Here is a 15051-nt window from a genome sequence, read left to right as displayed (position 1 = left end):
CTCTTCCCAGCCAGGAATAATGGCACCAGATCAGAGCAGAGCATGAGGCACCAACCCACTTTCTGTTCTTAAAGCACGAACCGCCAAGTCTCTTCATTCTGAGTTCAGCGCCACAAATCAAAATGACCAGATTGACGAATTTCGAATTTTGTTCGTGGCTAGTATCTTGAATTGTACACTGATGGGCACGGCGTGGCATGACATGGCGCAGGAACATGGCATTACAAGGCCCTTTGGGGCCTCTGATGATGGAGTTGAAGTTTGGCATTCTGCATTGGTGCATTGATGTGAGTGACTCGATTGGCATATGGCATAGCTAGGGCGCACTTGATTTTCTGACAGGATGGGAGAACCAAAAGCGGGACAAAATGGGGCATCCTCTCGAATTGCATCGGGAGGGCCTAGTTCAAGGCGACTCCTGGGACGATGAGGCTGGAAAGAAGCTTGCGTTTCTGTATGACTTGCCACCTACCTACCTACCAATTTACCTATGAAATGGGAAGCATTTAATCGAATATTCTCATGGTTTTCCCTCATGTTGTGAACTGTCCTTTGCCGGTTTCCCTATGGTATATGCTGCGTGAAATTGACGGTCGAAAAGTGAACATATGCTCGTATTTTCGGAAGTGACGAGGCTGCCATCCTCCCATTGACCACTCTCACACCAACCTACCCTCGAGGTTCAAGCTTCCGATGTTCAAATTATCTAGACAAGAACTTACAACACGACGCAGTCGACACAGGTGTCCGGGACCTGCATTTCTATAAGAGGGGTAGGATTCCGAAGCTTGCAATCTACAACAAGGAGAATTGATTCGAACTTCAGAATGTTGGCAATTGTTGATAATATCATTTTCTTCGGCATGAATCCGGTCAAGAAATCGTGTCCATTGGCAATAACAAGAGGATTGATTCCAATTCAAGAGAGCCGATTCAAGCAAGAGGGTCCCACGCGCAAGACACAATTGACTCAGTCAAGAAGATTGATTTTCAGCATAAGAGGATTAATAAGAGCAGATTTGTTGACATGATTTTCATGCCAAAAATGGGATAGCAAGGGGATTGATGATGAAGGGTCTGGTTGGCATATACTGTTGGGATCGATTCAAACACAGGGAGTCTTAATACTAGTACTCAGCAGTATTCTTGTTGGCATCAATCAAGACAAGGACTCGCTCGAGTTGTATTCGCTAAGGTATCAGGCATCTTAGAAAAGGGAGGCCGACGATCGAAGGACATGGACGTGGACAAGAACAATGGACTTTCAGTCAAACGAAAATCAATCAACTCAATCAATCAAGCCACGCAGAGCACCGAGAGAGATATTAACGGAGTCCGTCCGAATCGCCAATTCCAATCCGAACCCCCCCGTTCCTGTAATCCCAATTGCGACTAATTCATGATAAGGGGCATGTTCTTCTTGTCCTTTCTCTTCGCTCCCTTGTGCGTACTTTTGTGTTCTGTTTCCTCTCATAGGATTTCGGAGGATCATATTTTTTCTGTCGGTACCGTTCCCACGCTTCCTACCATCACAACTCATCTTTCACAGACTTCACAGCACTGCTGGCCACGCCACTGGCCTGGCTAGCCATCTCTTTCACGCTACTACTAACTGCATCAAACATTTCTGTACCAGTACCCTCGACATCGCTGACCATTGACGCAATGGCGCTCTTTGCGCTCTCCACTGCATCAGCGATCCTGGAGTGTGCACTTTCCAACGCACTCTGTTCGGGACCATAAATGACCTCAGACACCTTTGCTTTCATGGCGTCGACTTTACTCGCCGCTTCGCCCGGGATATCCCCGACCGCAGAGGCTGCCGCCGCCACATTGTCAGCAACGACGGATGACACAGATGAATGCATATCGGCTGCAAGACTCGTCAGAGATTCGACTGTTCCTGTGGGCGTGCCGTAAATCGCGAATGAAATAGCCTCTTGACCACTTTTGGCCACGTCCAAGATAGATTTGACAGCATCTCCAGCTGGTGATCCGTCGATGGCTTCACTGACAGCAGAGCTCGCTGAAGAGTACGAGTCTGCAATGGTAGAAGTAGCTTGCTCGACCGTTCCTTTACGGGTTCCATGAATCTGGACATTTGCTGCATTCACAACTGCGCCAAGCTGGTTGGTAATGGAGTTTAGAATCGATGAGACTTCGGGCGGAGGAGTGAAGTATGTGGCAGCTACCGAGGCCACCGAGGATGCAGATTGATATGATTCACTGGCAAAGCTCGAGGCGGAGGAAGCGAGGCTCTGATGACAGCCCGTGTAATATGCGGAACTGAGTCTGCTCATGACCGACTCGGTAAAGTCTGGTTCCTTGCCAATGATTAATTCAGAAACGTAAGATTGAATAACGGCATATTGGTCGTTTCCAAAGTCGGCAACTTTGGCAGAATATCCTCCTGCTTGAGTAGCAGGTTGTTCAGAGAAGGGTTTCGGAGCCCCGTAGATTTGTTCACTGGCTTTGGATATGAGGGCTTCCCAGTTCTGAGATGCGACGCTTGTGATGGACTCCACAGAACTTGTCGGTGCGCCGTACATGGCGGAGCTGGCGGCGGAACGAGATGAAGACGCAGCCGAGATGGCGGCATCATATTGAGATGAGATTCCATCAAGGATGTCCTGTGCGGGTGATTCCTCCTGTAGGCCCATTGCGGAGGATGCGACGTCAAGAGCGCTTGAATATGCTTCCATTGCTTCATCCAGCAGGCTTTGAGCAGGTGTAGCAGCTGAATTGATGGATGACCGGTCAGATTGCAAGCTAGCAACTGCGGCGGAAGAAGCCTCCGAATATTGTGAGGCGGCTGCACCAATAAGGCTTTGGTAAGCAGGAACTGGCGTTCCGGACATGGCGATTGATGCAGCACGTGACGTCCTACTCAACGCAGTAGTAGGTGTGCCATAGATTGCGCTAGAGGCCACCGCGATGAAATCTTCGTACTGTTCGTGCGCCATACCAATGGCCGCATAGAAATTCATTTTGGCTTCTTGCAGATATCTTTCCTGTGCGGGAGTTGGAGTCGCGCCAACAGCTGCTCTCACCTGAGAATATTGTGCTGATGCCGCAGTCAACGCATCTTGCAACACTGACGAAGCGAGTGATGTAACAGAATCAAGTGGGTTTGATGCCGGGAAGGCACTTGTCGCTTGCTTACTCACAGAAGAGTATGGCGGTGAGGCTGCCCTCCGAGCAGCATCAAGCCTGTTCCGGGCTATTTCTCTAGCGCCGGAATATGCTGACTCAATAGAGGAGAACATTTCTTCATGAATTGGCTTAGGAGTTCCAGAAATCTTCTCAGACGCAATGGACTTGGCGGCAGTATAATGTTCCTCCGCTCTGCTGATGGCGTCTGTGTACGACGAGCTCGCTTGAGTCAATAATGATTCCGCGTCGGGGGTCGGCGTTCCGAAGATGACAGAGCTCGCTGCTGCCACTGCCTTTTCATATTTCTCTGAGGCGACACTGGCAATGCCCTCTGCAGTTCCTTGAGGAGTACCATACAGAACACTGGACGCTGCGGCCAAAGCACTAGCATATTGTTCACTTGCAACAGATGTTATGCTTTCCATAGACCCTTGAGATGTTCCAGACATTGCCTCAGAGACCGCTCGTGTGACGTCTGCGTATCGATCCCCGGCCTCATTAACGACATGTTGGACTTTCTCCGAGAATGTCAATGCTTCATTGCTGTCGAAAACGTCGTCCAAGATCGGGGTTGACCCTTTTACTTCTTGCGCCATTGCCCCGGCAAAGACTTTGGATGATACCTGGCTGGTGGCTGAGTCGGCGACCGATGAAGCGGAGCTGGCCTTCTCTTCAGCTTCAGAACTCAGCGAGGAAATATCATCCGTGGAAGGAGAAGTCACGGATTCCACCAAAGACGACACCGAGCTAATCGAATCAAGGACATCCTCGCTCCGGCTGGGACTCGATTCTGAAGCTTGGGAAAGGACAGCTTCAGCGGTACCAGTACTGGTGCCCATTATGACTGAAGAGACAAACTCGTAGGCGTCTTCGACGGTAGCGCTAACCTCAGACATCATCGATTCGACGGGATCCTGGGTTGAAACTTCGACTGCCGACGACGCGGAGGAAGATGCGTCATCGGCAAATCCGCTGGCCTTGGAAGCAGCTGATTCAAGAGTGCCAGTACTGGAGCCCGCCGCGGCGGATGAAGCCGAAGACAGTGCTTCCGTTGCGGCCTCACTCGCCTGGGACCAGACCGAGCCGGTCGGTTCGACCCCCTGAGAGGTGGCACCTTCAAGCTCAGCGGTCAGACTGGAATCAGCAGACGCCGCCTCTGCAGGGGGCCTGCGCGACCCAAAATCATCTGTGGCATCACGCTCTCTCAATTTCCATTGAGCGACTCCTTTGAGTCTGATCAATTCTTGCGCCGCATCCTCGGTGATTGCCATGCTTTCTTCCATGATCTGTCGAGCAGCAGATATGGCCTCGACTGCCTCTGGAGATTCCATGGCGACGTTTCGAACTTCCAGTTTCCATTCGTCCAGCTTCTTTCGAACCTGGTGGAATTTTTTCCAGTGTTTGTAGGTGACTCCCTCCATCCAAGCCCAACGCATGCCAACTTCTTGAAGCCCAAGATCCTTTATGCCATCTAAGACTTCCAAGGTTGATGCGGAGGCAGCAGCTAGGCGTTGTACCAGGCCTCTTTCAAAATTCTGAGACCATTCTCGTACTTTCTTAGCTCGGTCCTTGATCGCCACACCCGATGATCGGATTGCCCCAAGGATATCCGCTGCGGCTTTCTTGACCTCCTCGGCGCTGGCATCATCGGGGAGGGCGCCAATAATAGATTTAATCTTTGTCTTCACGTTGTCAAGCTCGACCTCCACGGTCTTTTCCAGGGCTGTAGCCAATCCTCGTCCCGTTCCGTCGAGATCGCTTTGGACGAGAGATGCAACGATTTCCGTCACTCTCTCGCGAAGGTCATCAGTTCCCTTGTCGGCTGCTACCGCGAACTTCTTCTGCCAGGCCCTGAGATCCTCAGTGATCTTTTCTTCGGTGGCCACCTCAGGTGGTGGTCTCACCGGAGCTTGCCTTGTTGATGCAGTTTCTTCCACGGTCGTGGTGGAAGAGAGTTCTTCATCGTCCGTCTCGAACATGGCGTATACCTCATCCATTCCAGCGGATCCCTTGGGGGTGGGAGAACGAGGAGGAACCGATTGTGAGATGTCAACCTCGTCCATAGCAGCTTTCAATTTTCGACTTTCTTGGTATTTGGCAATCCTCTCGTTTATCATAACTAACTGGGGTCTCACGTTGTCAATGTACAATCCTTTCAAAAACGGCCAGAATGTGCCATCCCAAAAAATGATCAACTCGGACCAAGCATGTCGTGCAAAAGGATACACGGTGTTCAGCGCCAGGTCTTGAGAAGAACGGTAAGCGTTCTTTAGATATGGTCGGGAGTACTCCACCGAAGGGAGAATGTGTCGTTGATAGATGTTGCCAGCATTATCCCGAACCGAGGTGTAGTACGGACCGACCCAAGCGGTGAATTCATCAACATGAGGACCAATATTTGTGTCATATGTCTTGACCGCATTTTCTCGCATCCGGTTGATTTGTGGCGTAACAGACTTTTCCCATTGGGCGTGAGAGTACGCCTTCGCAGCATCGATCTGTGGTGCTGCGTATTTATCATAAACGTCTCGGGCAAGTGTTGATGCCGGCCGAACCAGCCGTCGATTGACTGAATCGGCATATGGCTGGGCCTTCTCAACATAGGGGCCAGCGTATTCATCGTAGTATGGCTGCAGATGAGGTTGGACGTATGCTTTTGCTGTCAGGTAGGGTTGACATATTTTGGGACAAGTTTCGGCGAGATCATTCAGTGTCGAGGGACACCGGAATAGGATGGTCAAAAGGACATACCATACGGTAAGCCTGTGAATTGGTCAGAGGTCAATTAGATAGGTTAAAGCGCCGTGAACATACCTGGCTAGATTGTTAAACAACCAAAAGGTCCAACTCCGTCGCCGAGCAGGAGCCCGCCGCGCGACGGGACCGACTCCATGCCCATTTGGCCTGTCTTTGACACTTTCTACAGGCCTCCCATTCTCAGCCACGGCCATGGCAGCGTTGTGCGTCTGATAAGACGAGTATTGAACCACTCCACCTCCAAATCTTTTGCAGCTTCCGGGGATTATCTCCGGCCAGACTTGCTGATGACGACGGAGCAGGAGGTCAATCGATACCCTTCCCAATGAATCGAAAGAAGTAGGTGACAGGACCAGACACAAGAAGAGCAAATCGATGGAGAGGAGGATGGAGGGATTATCTGGACGACGGACCGAGCTCGGTGGTGAAGAAAGGAACAGATCGGTCAGTTCAAGTTTATGGACAAGCGAGATTTTTTGTGGAGGTGTTGCAGGTCGGAGTTTGGAACAAACATGGGGCTGCAAGTCAGAGCGAGCAACCTGCAAAAAGGTGGCCAGCGACTGCGTCACCGGCCTCAGACTATTGGAGTCGCAGCCTGCTCCCAACAAGCTGCGACGCGATCAGTGACAGGATGGTGTGACTGATAAGCAAGATTGTGGCCTGTTCGTCCAGGAGAGACCGATGCAAGATCAATGCGCCCGTATCTGCCACGAAATGCTGATGCAGATCAGACGGGACATGATGTAAAAGAGCATATGATGCAAAACTGGTGTGCAGGCTTTGGCAGGTCATTAGCCTGTTAAACCCTCCAGGAGCCTACTGTGTACACCTCAGCTGGCCCCGGAATCTGGAGCGGGGAGGTTCCGGAGGATTCCCCAATTGAATGCTCGTCATGTGATCAACGTAAGATGCACGTGACTGCGCCGCTGTACACTCTGACTGCGCATCCTCCATATTCCAACTCCTCTTCACCATCCGATCACCTCACGACCGATATATTCTCCCTTGACTGTCCGGTGGATTTCTCCAGGTGCGATGGCCCCGAGGTAATTCGCCATCGAAATGCACCCGTCACCGTATCATTCCCATTCAATGTTCCTCAGCATTAGGCAAAATGCCGTTGCGGATACGAGACGAGAAACACCCTATTACCTTGGTTCGTGAAAAGGCTAGGAAAGAAGCCATGGAGGCCACCGCGAACGAAGAAGGACAGGATTATTGTAGGATTTGCCGTGGCGAGGCCTTCCCCAACCAGCCTTTATACTATCCTTGCAAATGCAGTGGCAGCATCAAGTTCGTTCATCAGGAATGTCTTATGGAATGGCTTTCTCATTCTCAAAAGAAATACTGTGAACTTTGCAAGACACCCTTTCGCTTCACCAAACTCTACGATCGGTCCATGCCCGCCACGTTACCATTTCCCCTGTTTCTCCGCCGACTTGTTCACCACGGAGTGAAAGGAATCTCTCGTTGGATTCGTTATTTGCTTGTCGGTCTTATCTGGATCTGTTGTCTGCCCTGGTGCATAAGACAAATATGGCGAGGACTCTTTTGGCTTGCAGATGGGAGTTGGCTGGATCAAAAAGACGTGCAGGTGGCGACCAAGGCTGGCCCAAATGTCACGGCCACTCTTTCTGCGGCTCAGCACTCCGAAACTCTCGCCATCAACTTCACCGTTCCTCCGTATCTCGAACGGATCACACTGGTATTTCCTCCCATGCAGATCTCCTTGGCCGACATTGCTCGAATCTTCTTCAGCCAGGGCTTGATCGGCAAAATCTTTCAGCTTATATTGTCGAATTTCCTGCCTCGGTCGCGACATGGCGGTGGTCCGGCTCACACATCTAATACGACGCTGGACTCATCATATCCCAGAAGACCGTCACTACTGTCCGAGGTCCGATTTTTGGCCCAATGGTCCAGCTCTCCTCCCGTCAACCATGCAACCATTGATGTGGTTGAAGGTCAACTGATTTGCGTGCTCCTGGTCACAGCATTTATCCTGGTATTCCTGATTCGAGAGTGGGTGATAAACCAACAGCCCGTTGCAAATATGCCGGAAGACGATATTGCAGATGCCCCTCCTCCAGTCCCCCAACCCGAAGGTGAGAGACAACGTGCAGCAAGACCACGACACAGACTTCATCGTCACGGTGTAGAAGCGAACCCCGAAGGCGAAGCGATGGCTTTGGACCGTGGTCCGCGGCCTATAGCAGTTCCCAGACTACGCAGAGCCATGACCGATGATGTCACCTTAAATGGAACAGAAAATCAGGTCGATCGGCCGACTCTGCCGGTCCCATCTCACAGCCTGTCGAATAATAGTGACCGATTGCGAGAACAGGATGTTGAAGATGTCATTGGGGAAAGCAGTGTGATTGCCGATGACGTTAAATCTCGACCAGTCCGGAGACACAGCTTGAGCAATTCTATTCTTGTGCAACGAGAGGTCGAAGTGGCCCCGAGTATTGATCCTGCTGATCCGAACGATTATGAGAGATGTCCGGATTATTTCCAAAATGTCTCCACTTCTGCGCTTGATTCGAGACAATTTCATCCACTTGAACCTCAAGAATTGGATCAGTCCGCGTCAGGACCATCAGATTCGTCTCGGGCACGAGCACCCTTCGCCGCAGCAGCAGAAAGCCCCCGTGAAGAAGACCAAGATCGAGTTGATCAAGATGGGAGTGCGGATGAAACTGATTCTGACGGGCCTGCTATACCAACGCCGAATTCAAGCGATGTTGATCATGCGTCTCAACCCTCCCAACCATCTTTGACGGATGGCGATCATGAATCGTCTGAACAGGCCCCTGTGCGAGCCGATCAAGCACCGGTTGAAGAACCATCTCTCTGGGGGAAGATATCGGCATGGCTTTGGTATACTGAGGATCAAAGCAACGACCAACCCGGCACCGCCATGCAAAACGATGCCGGTGCAGAAGGCCAAGATGATGAACATGTCGTTGAAGACGTCTTCGCTGAAGCTCCATTTGTACCCAATCATAATCGAGAACGTCAACCGGTTCTTGAAGCACCACCTGCAGACGTTCGTGAACCGAACAATGCTCCTTTCGGAATCGACCTCAACGATCCTAACGCATTAGAGGATGCTGAAGATTTGGACGGTGTCCTTGAGTTACTCGGTATGGAAGGCCCAATTTTTGGCATGGTGCAAAACGTTATCTTCAGCCTCTTCCTCATCACCGTCACCCTGTCCGCCAGCATCTGGTGTCCGTACATTTGGGGGAAGATTGCATTATTGTTCATGTCGAACCCCACCGGGATGTTGGTCAAAGTACCCTTGTATGTTCTCTCCAAAACCGCGGACATTGTGGTTGATATTCTCTTCTTCGTCGCTGGACTCGCTGGTTTTTTCCTCAATCAACCCGTCAAGATCATTAAAGCCATCACGTCCCCCCTGTTCCCGGCATTCAGCAATGTCCTAGACACGGCCCTGATTGAGGGACTCACACTCGATCTCAGCCAAAAGAGTGGTGCCCGCCTTGAAAGAACGTTGTCCGGAGCGGTTCTCAATATGAAGCCGGATGTGCCAACATTCTCTATACTGTCCCACCACGCCCTTAATTCCTTCAAGGGCTCCTTAAACGAAACCCTACAGGGGACAGTCTCGATCGTTCTCTACGCGCGAGACTCGCTGGCCGCCGAACCTGTCACATCTCGCACCATTCTCCTTGGTTTGGGGGAAATGCTGAAAGCAGTCTCCCAGCTGCCGAAGATGATTTCACAATTGGTGGAACTCGTTCTCGACATCGTGCACCGTGTGGCCAAAGACCTGACGCCGGCCTCCCCAAATGGGGATGGAATGGACTTGTCATTGGTCGAGTGGAGCACGGAGGATCGAATTCTTACCATCGTCCTCGGATATGCCTTTTTGGCCATCGCGGGCATTGTTTTCCTCGAGGTTGCCCGTCTCATCCTGGGTCTCAAGGATAACGAGAAAGTCGAAGGCTATTTTGCCGATTGTCTGCGACAAGCCGGTGGTGTGATGAAAGTCATTGTCATAATTGGAATTGAGATGCTCGTGTTTCCATTATATTGTGGACTCCTTCTCGACGTCGCATTACTCCCATTATTTGCGAACGCCACCCTGGCCGGCCGCATCTCCTTCATGATCCAAACGCCTTTCACTGGGATTTTCCTCCACTGGTTTATCGGAACCTGCTACATGTTTCATTTCGCCCTGTTTGTATCCATTTGCAGAAAAATCATGAGGACCGGAGTTTTGTACTTTATTCGAGATCCTGACGATCCCACATTTCATCCCGTACGAGACGTCCTCGAACGATCTGTCCCGGCCCAATTGGGAAAAATTGCATTCTCGGCGTTGGTCTACGGTGGCCTGGTCATTGTATGTCTGGGCGGCGTGGTGTGGTCATTACAATGGTTCGGGGGCATTCTACCGATACAATGGGCCACTTCTGAACCGAGGTTGGCGTTTCCGGTGGATATCATTTTCTACAACTTCATGCTCCCGTTGGTCTTGCGACAGGCTGAGCCGTCCAAGAAAATCTCGGCCATGTATGAATGGTGGTTCCGCGGATGTGCCCGAGCTCTGAGATTGACCGATTTTCTCTTTGGGGAACGCCGCACGGATGAAACATATAGCCGCCTAAGACGATATGGCTGGATTCCAAGAGACGGAACCGACATCCTGTACGACGGCAAATATGTCCGAGCTCCTGCATCCGATTCGGTACGAATTGCAAAAGGACAAAATGTGTTCCTAGAGGTGAACGAACAGAATGAACGAGTGGACGGTCAACCTGATTCGGATTATGGAATTCACGGTAAAAAGAATCACCGATTCACGAAAGTCTATCTTCCTCCACGTTTTCGAACTCGGATAGCGACCTTCGTGTTCCTTCTTTGGGTGTTCGCTGCCTCCACCGGAGTGGCGTGCACCATTGGGCCTCTTGTGGTCGGCCGAAAGGTGACTCGATTTCTTTCTCAGTCGAATCTTCCACCCAACGATTTGTACGCCTTCACCGTCGGCATCCACGTCTTTGCCGCACTGGGATATGCCATTGCCTATGCACGCCCCGCTCAAATCTATCTCAAAACCAAAATTCCACAGTGGTTTGGCACTCAGCTCATTGCTTCAATCAAGTATGTTTTGGGGCTCGCTTATCTGGGAATCTTCACCACCGTGATTCTCCCTTTCGTCCTCGCAATGATCACCGAGTTGTACATTCACATTCCACTGTATACCTACTTGGAATTAGGGCAAGAGAAGTCAAAGTCTCCGAATTCACCTCGGTCTGATTATCCTGTGGCCACGATTTTCATCCTTCAGTCATGGACGATTGGTCTTCTCTATCTCCGACTCCTCCTCCGGTTGTTTATGCACCATGTGGCCCCTGATTCTCAAGTAGCCACGGCGCTTCGTGCCATCACTCGGGATGGATACCTCAAACCAGACGTCAGACTGGCAAGCCGCGCCTTCGTCCTACCTGCGACCGTGATCTGTACGGTCCTCCTGGTCACTCCGCTGGCATATGCCAAGATGATCATTGTCTTGCTTCGAATTCACGACCCGGAAATGAAGATGCGTCTCTATCGTATGGCATACCCTGGTATTCTAGGTTTGTTCATGACATGGGGAGCAATTATACTCATGCAACAACAGTTGGCAAGTTGGAGAGTCAAGATCCGCGACGAGGTGTATCTCATTGGTGAGCGATTGCATAATTTCCATGAACCGGGACCAGAAAAGAGTGCAAGACGGAAGGGAAAGGAGACGGCATTGTGAGCAAAAGCACGTGAGGTTGGCAGAAAGACACCTACCTACCGGCTTAGGTATGTGAGGGCGGCAACGTCCAACATTGAGAGTGTTCTGCAATGACTAAACAAGGAAAGCGTTTGTGTTTTTATGAGTATCGATGCCTTTTAGAATATTCTTCATCACAATCAAGACTCCTCGTCCTCAATTCATTGGGCAGTTTGAAGCCCGCTAACTCGATTTTCTATCTGTATGAACATGCCCGGAGCAATCATTCTTAATCCCTTTCCTGACCAGGACACCGTGACGGGAAACGGAATGATACCGTGTCAGGAACGAAAGTCGACTTCTCTTCTGAGTCGATCCTGGTCTTTTTCATGGCCTTTCCATCAGATGACTAGACAGAACACTCAATCAAGACCAACTCCCCCGCCAGGTCAAATCGAGATCTTCCTCCGCCGTGCCCTTGCGTTTCTTCCTCGCAATGCCTTCACGAATACACTCCGCGACGTCCTGCACGTCTGTGCCCCGCTTGCGCTTCTCCACTCGCTCCTGCCCGAGCACTGTATCGTCCGCAATCAACCTGTAAATCTCCGCGATGCCTTCGAAGACGCCGCTTGCACCGCCGTGGGTACCATCGGTGTGGAGGTGATTATTGTTGTTCGCGTGGTGACCATTGCCGTGAAGTACAGCCGGGCTGAAGCCGCCTTCTTCCACGAAGGTCTCGTTGATCTGCCTCATTTCCTCGACCCAGCGGTACGCTTTGGGAGGCATGTCCGTCAAGCCACGACGGGCGCTCATTAGTGCGTAAGGGTTGAATTCTTCCAAATGCTCGGTCAGTGAATCCAGGATACCACATGTCTGTGCTGTGGTGAAGGATAGGATGGACAGGGCGGTGAAACCCTTCGAAAGCGCAGCGAAGCATGACTTAAGAGCGGACGCCGGCCCGATTTTGTCGCTGACGATTTTCACGTTTAAGAGGTCGCGGAGGGATGAGGAGAGGAGATCATCGTGTTTGGGTCCTGAGATGACAATTGAAGGGCGTTTCCAAGTTTTGTCCGGACGGAGCGAAGGTGGGCCGCCGATGATGCCACCGTCGAGGAAGTTGATGGAGATCGGGTCCAGTTCGGGCTCGGAGTCTTTACGATGGAACGTGAATGAGCGGGTGATGGAGTGTCGGCGTGGTAAGCTGGGTGATGCTGGCGTGCTGAACATTGTCGCGATGTTTTTGGCGGTATATGAACTGATGGCGTTCAAATCAATGTAGGTCAGACTCGGGGCCTGGTTCAGCGCCGCGGTGCCTTTCCTCTCGCTGCGGCGTTTGATGGCCTTTTGGGATCGACATGCTTCGAATGCCCTTCTTGCCGTTGCTATGGCGTCTCGTGGGGGGACAATGCTGAGGATTATGTCGGCTTCGGCGACCAAGTCCTCATCTGAGTCTAGCGTGATTATTTGGGACGATTTGATCCGGTCGAGCGTGTGCTGGCTTGTGTGAGTTCAGCGATCGGTGTAAACAGTTTGGATTGAAGAACGCTTGCCTTCTGCCTATGGCGACGGTGTAGACGGTGTAGTCATGATGACGGAGGAGACGGGCGACACCTATGCCCATGTCGCCGATGGAGAGGATTCCCACGGCGGGGTCGATTGGGCAGGAAGAGGATGATGTTGTCATTTTATTTTTTTTGGTTAGTCGATGCTAGGGAGAGGAAGAGGGTTCGAGAAGGGGGTAAATTGATAAGATGATTGTTTTCGAGGGAGATCACAAAGTCGAAATAGTGGACAGTAAGACCGTAGCACCGCCGAGATCGAGGCGGATGGACGTTGACATTGTGGGCATGCAGATGGGGTCAGGCGACCAGGCTTGCTTCCCCACCACATCTCGGCTTCCGTGTAAATACGAAGATCAAAGGAGCGGATGAGGCTGAATCCGCAGGTGAACAATTACCTAATGGCAAAAGACGAATCTGATCCTTGCACTGGACTCTGTATACCAAAGGCAATCGGTGACCATCTCCTTGAATTCTTGTTCTGTTGGTATTCAAAGGCATGACGTGGAAGGGACCAATCAGAGGGCGTGAAAAGGTGCTTATGCGGGGTGAAGCTGATGGACAAACGTACTGCAGATCTTGCATCTTGTACAGAGTATATATGTATACTTATCAAATTGTCTTTTTTACTCCTGCATTGTCAGAAGCAGGTGTCCAGTGGCATGAATACAACCAAGACCTGCCCCTACCACATCGTCCGTAGTAGGATCCGACCTTTTTGTCTCGCAAATCCTAGATCGAAGACCCCGACATTGCTGAGCGAGATCCGAAGATATTGGTCAGACCACCCGAGTCCTCACTCTCTTCAACCTCGATGTCAGCATATCCTCGCAGATGTTCAGATACACCCACAAACCGCTAAGATTGCAACAAGTTCAACGACAAAATCAAAAGCCAGAATGAGCCGCCGCGTCCCCATTGAGCCTCAACGAGTCGACGCCCCACTGACCCAATCAGCAACTTTCCTTGTCCTCACCATCACCAACAGTGCCGACGCCGTCAAGACCGTCCGCTCCACTCTCGCCGGCATCGACTCTCTCGCCAAGAATGTCGCCATTCGCGATCTCAATGCCTCCTTCGCCTGTACCGTCGGCATCGGCAGCGACGCCTGGGACCGCCTGACCGGTCTCCCCCGGCCAAAGGAACTTCATCCTTTCCCTGAAGTCAAGGGTGCTGTGCACACGGCCGTCTCCACCCCCGGTGACCTCCTCTTACATATCCGCGCGGAACGTCGAGATCTGTGCTTCGAGTTCGAGCGCCAGCTCATGGACCTCCTCGGTGATGCTGTATCCGTCGTGGACGAGACCGTAGGCTTCCGGTATTTTGACGTCCGTGATCTCCTGGGCTTTGTCGACGGCACCGCCAACCCCGTCGGTCCTGCTGTTCCTGAATCAGTCCTCATCGCCGAGGAAGACACCTCGGCCATCGGCGGCAGCTACATCGTCCTGCAGAAGTACGTGCACGATCTGAAGGCATGGCGCGCCTTGCCCACCGAACAGCAGGAAGCAATCATCGGCCGGACGAAGCTGGATAACATCGAGCTCGACGACGCCGCCGATGACCAGCAGAAGGCCCACAAGCAGCTTACCACGATCGAAGACGAGAGTGGTGTCGAATACGACGTTCTCCGTGATAATATGCCCTTCGGATCTCCCGGGTCCGGCGAGTTTGGGACATATTTTATCGGCTACTCAAGGCGATTGTGGGTCATTGAGAAGATGTTGCAGCGCATGTTTATCGGGGATCCCCCTGGGAAACATGATCGTCTGCTTGACTTCTCGAAACCGCTGACGGGTACGACGTTCTTTGCCCCATCTGCCAGTTTACTTGCTAGCTTGGACCCTGAATGAT

General features: G+C 51.6%; 4 protein-coding genes across 4 annotated transcripts; 2 read left to right on the top strand and 2 right to left on the bottom strand.

The window, feature by feature from the left end:
• Nucleotides 1-1529: 1529 nt before the first annotated feature.
• Nucleotides 1530-6104, bottom strand: Z518_07261 (uncharacterized protein; the record flags this gene model as incomplete). Its single annotated transcript, XM_013415390.1, has 2 exons — nucleotides 1530-5916; nucleotides 5968-6104. The coding sequence occupies 2 exons, from the start codon at nucleotides 6102-6104 to the stop codon at nucleotides 1530-1532; spliced, it is 4524 nt and encodes a 1507-aa protein (XP_013270844.1).
• Nucleotides 6105-7024: 920 nt separating this feature from the next.
• Nucleotides 7025-11683, top strand: Z518_07260 (uncharacterized protein; the record flags this gene model as incomplete). The annotated part of the gene is made up of 1 exon (XM_013415389.1): nucleotides 7025-11683. One exon carries the CDS (start codon nucleotides 7025-7027, stop codon nucleotides 11681-11683), a length of 4659 nt encoding a protein of 1552 aa, XP_013270843.1.
• A 384-nt stretch (nucleotides 11684-12067) lies between these two features.
• Z518_07259 (uncharacterized protein) lies at nucleotides 12068-13325 on the bottom strand (the record flags this gene model as incomplete). The annotated part of the gene is made up of 2 exons (XM_013415388.1): nucleotides 12068-13139; nucleotides 13186-13325. 2 exons carry the CDS (start codon nucleotides 13323-13325, stop codon nucleotides 12068-12070), a joined length of 1212 nt encoding a protein of 403 aa, XP_013270842.1.
• Nucleotides 13326-14099: 774 nt separating this feature from the next.
• Nucleotides 14100-15050, top strand: Z518_07258 (uncharacterized protein; the record flags this gene model as incomplete). Its single annotated transcript, XM_013415387.1, has 1 exon — nucleotides 14100-15050. The coding sequence occupies one exon, from the start codon at nucleotides 14100-14102 to the stop codon at nucleotides 15048-15050; it is 951 nt and encodes a 316-aa protein (XP_013270841.1).
• Nucleotide 15051: the final 1 nt, after the last annotated feature.

The sequence above is a fragment of the Rhinocladiella mackenziei genome (genome assembly GCF_000835555.1).
Source record: "Rhinocladiella mackenziei CBS 650.93 unplaced genomic scaffold supercont1.5, whole genome shotgun sequence".
Taxonomy (NCBI): domain Eukaryota; kingdom Fungi; phylum Ascomycota; class Eurotiomycetes; order Chaetothyriales; family Herpotrichiellaceae; genus Rhinocladiella; species Rhinocladiella mackenziei.
The sequence above is the reverse complement of the archived record's forward strand: the minus strand, read 5'-3'. Positions and strand labels throughout refer to the sequence as shown.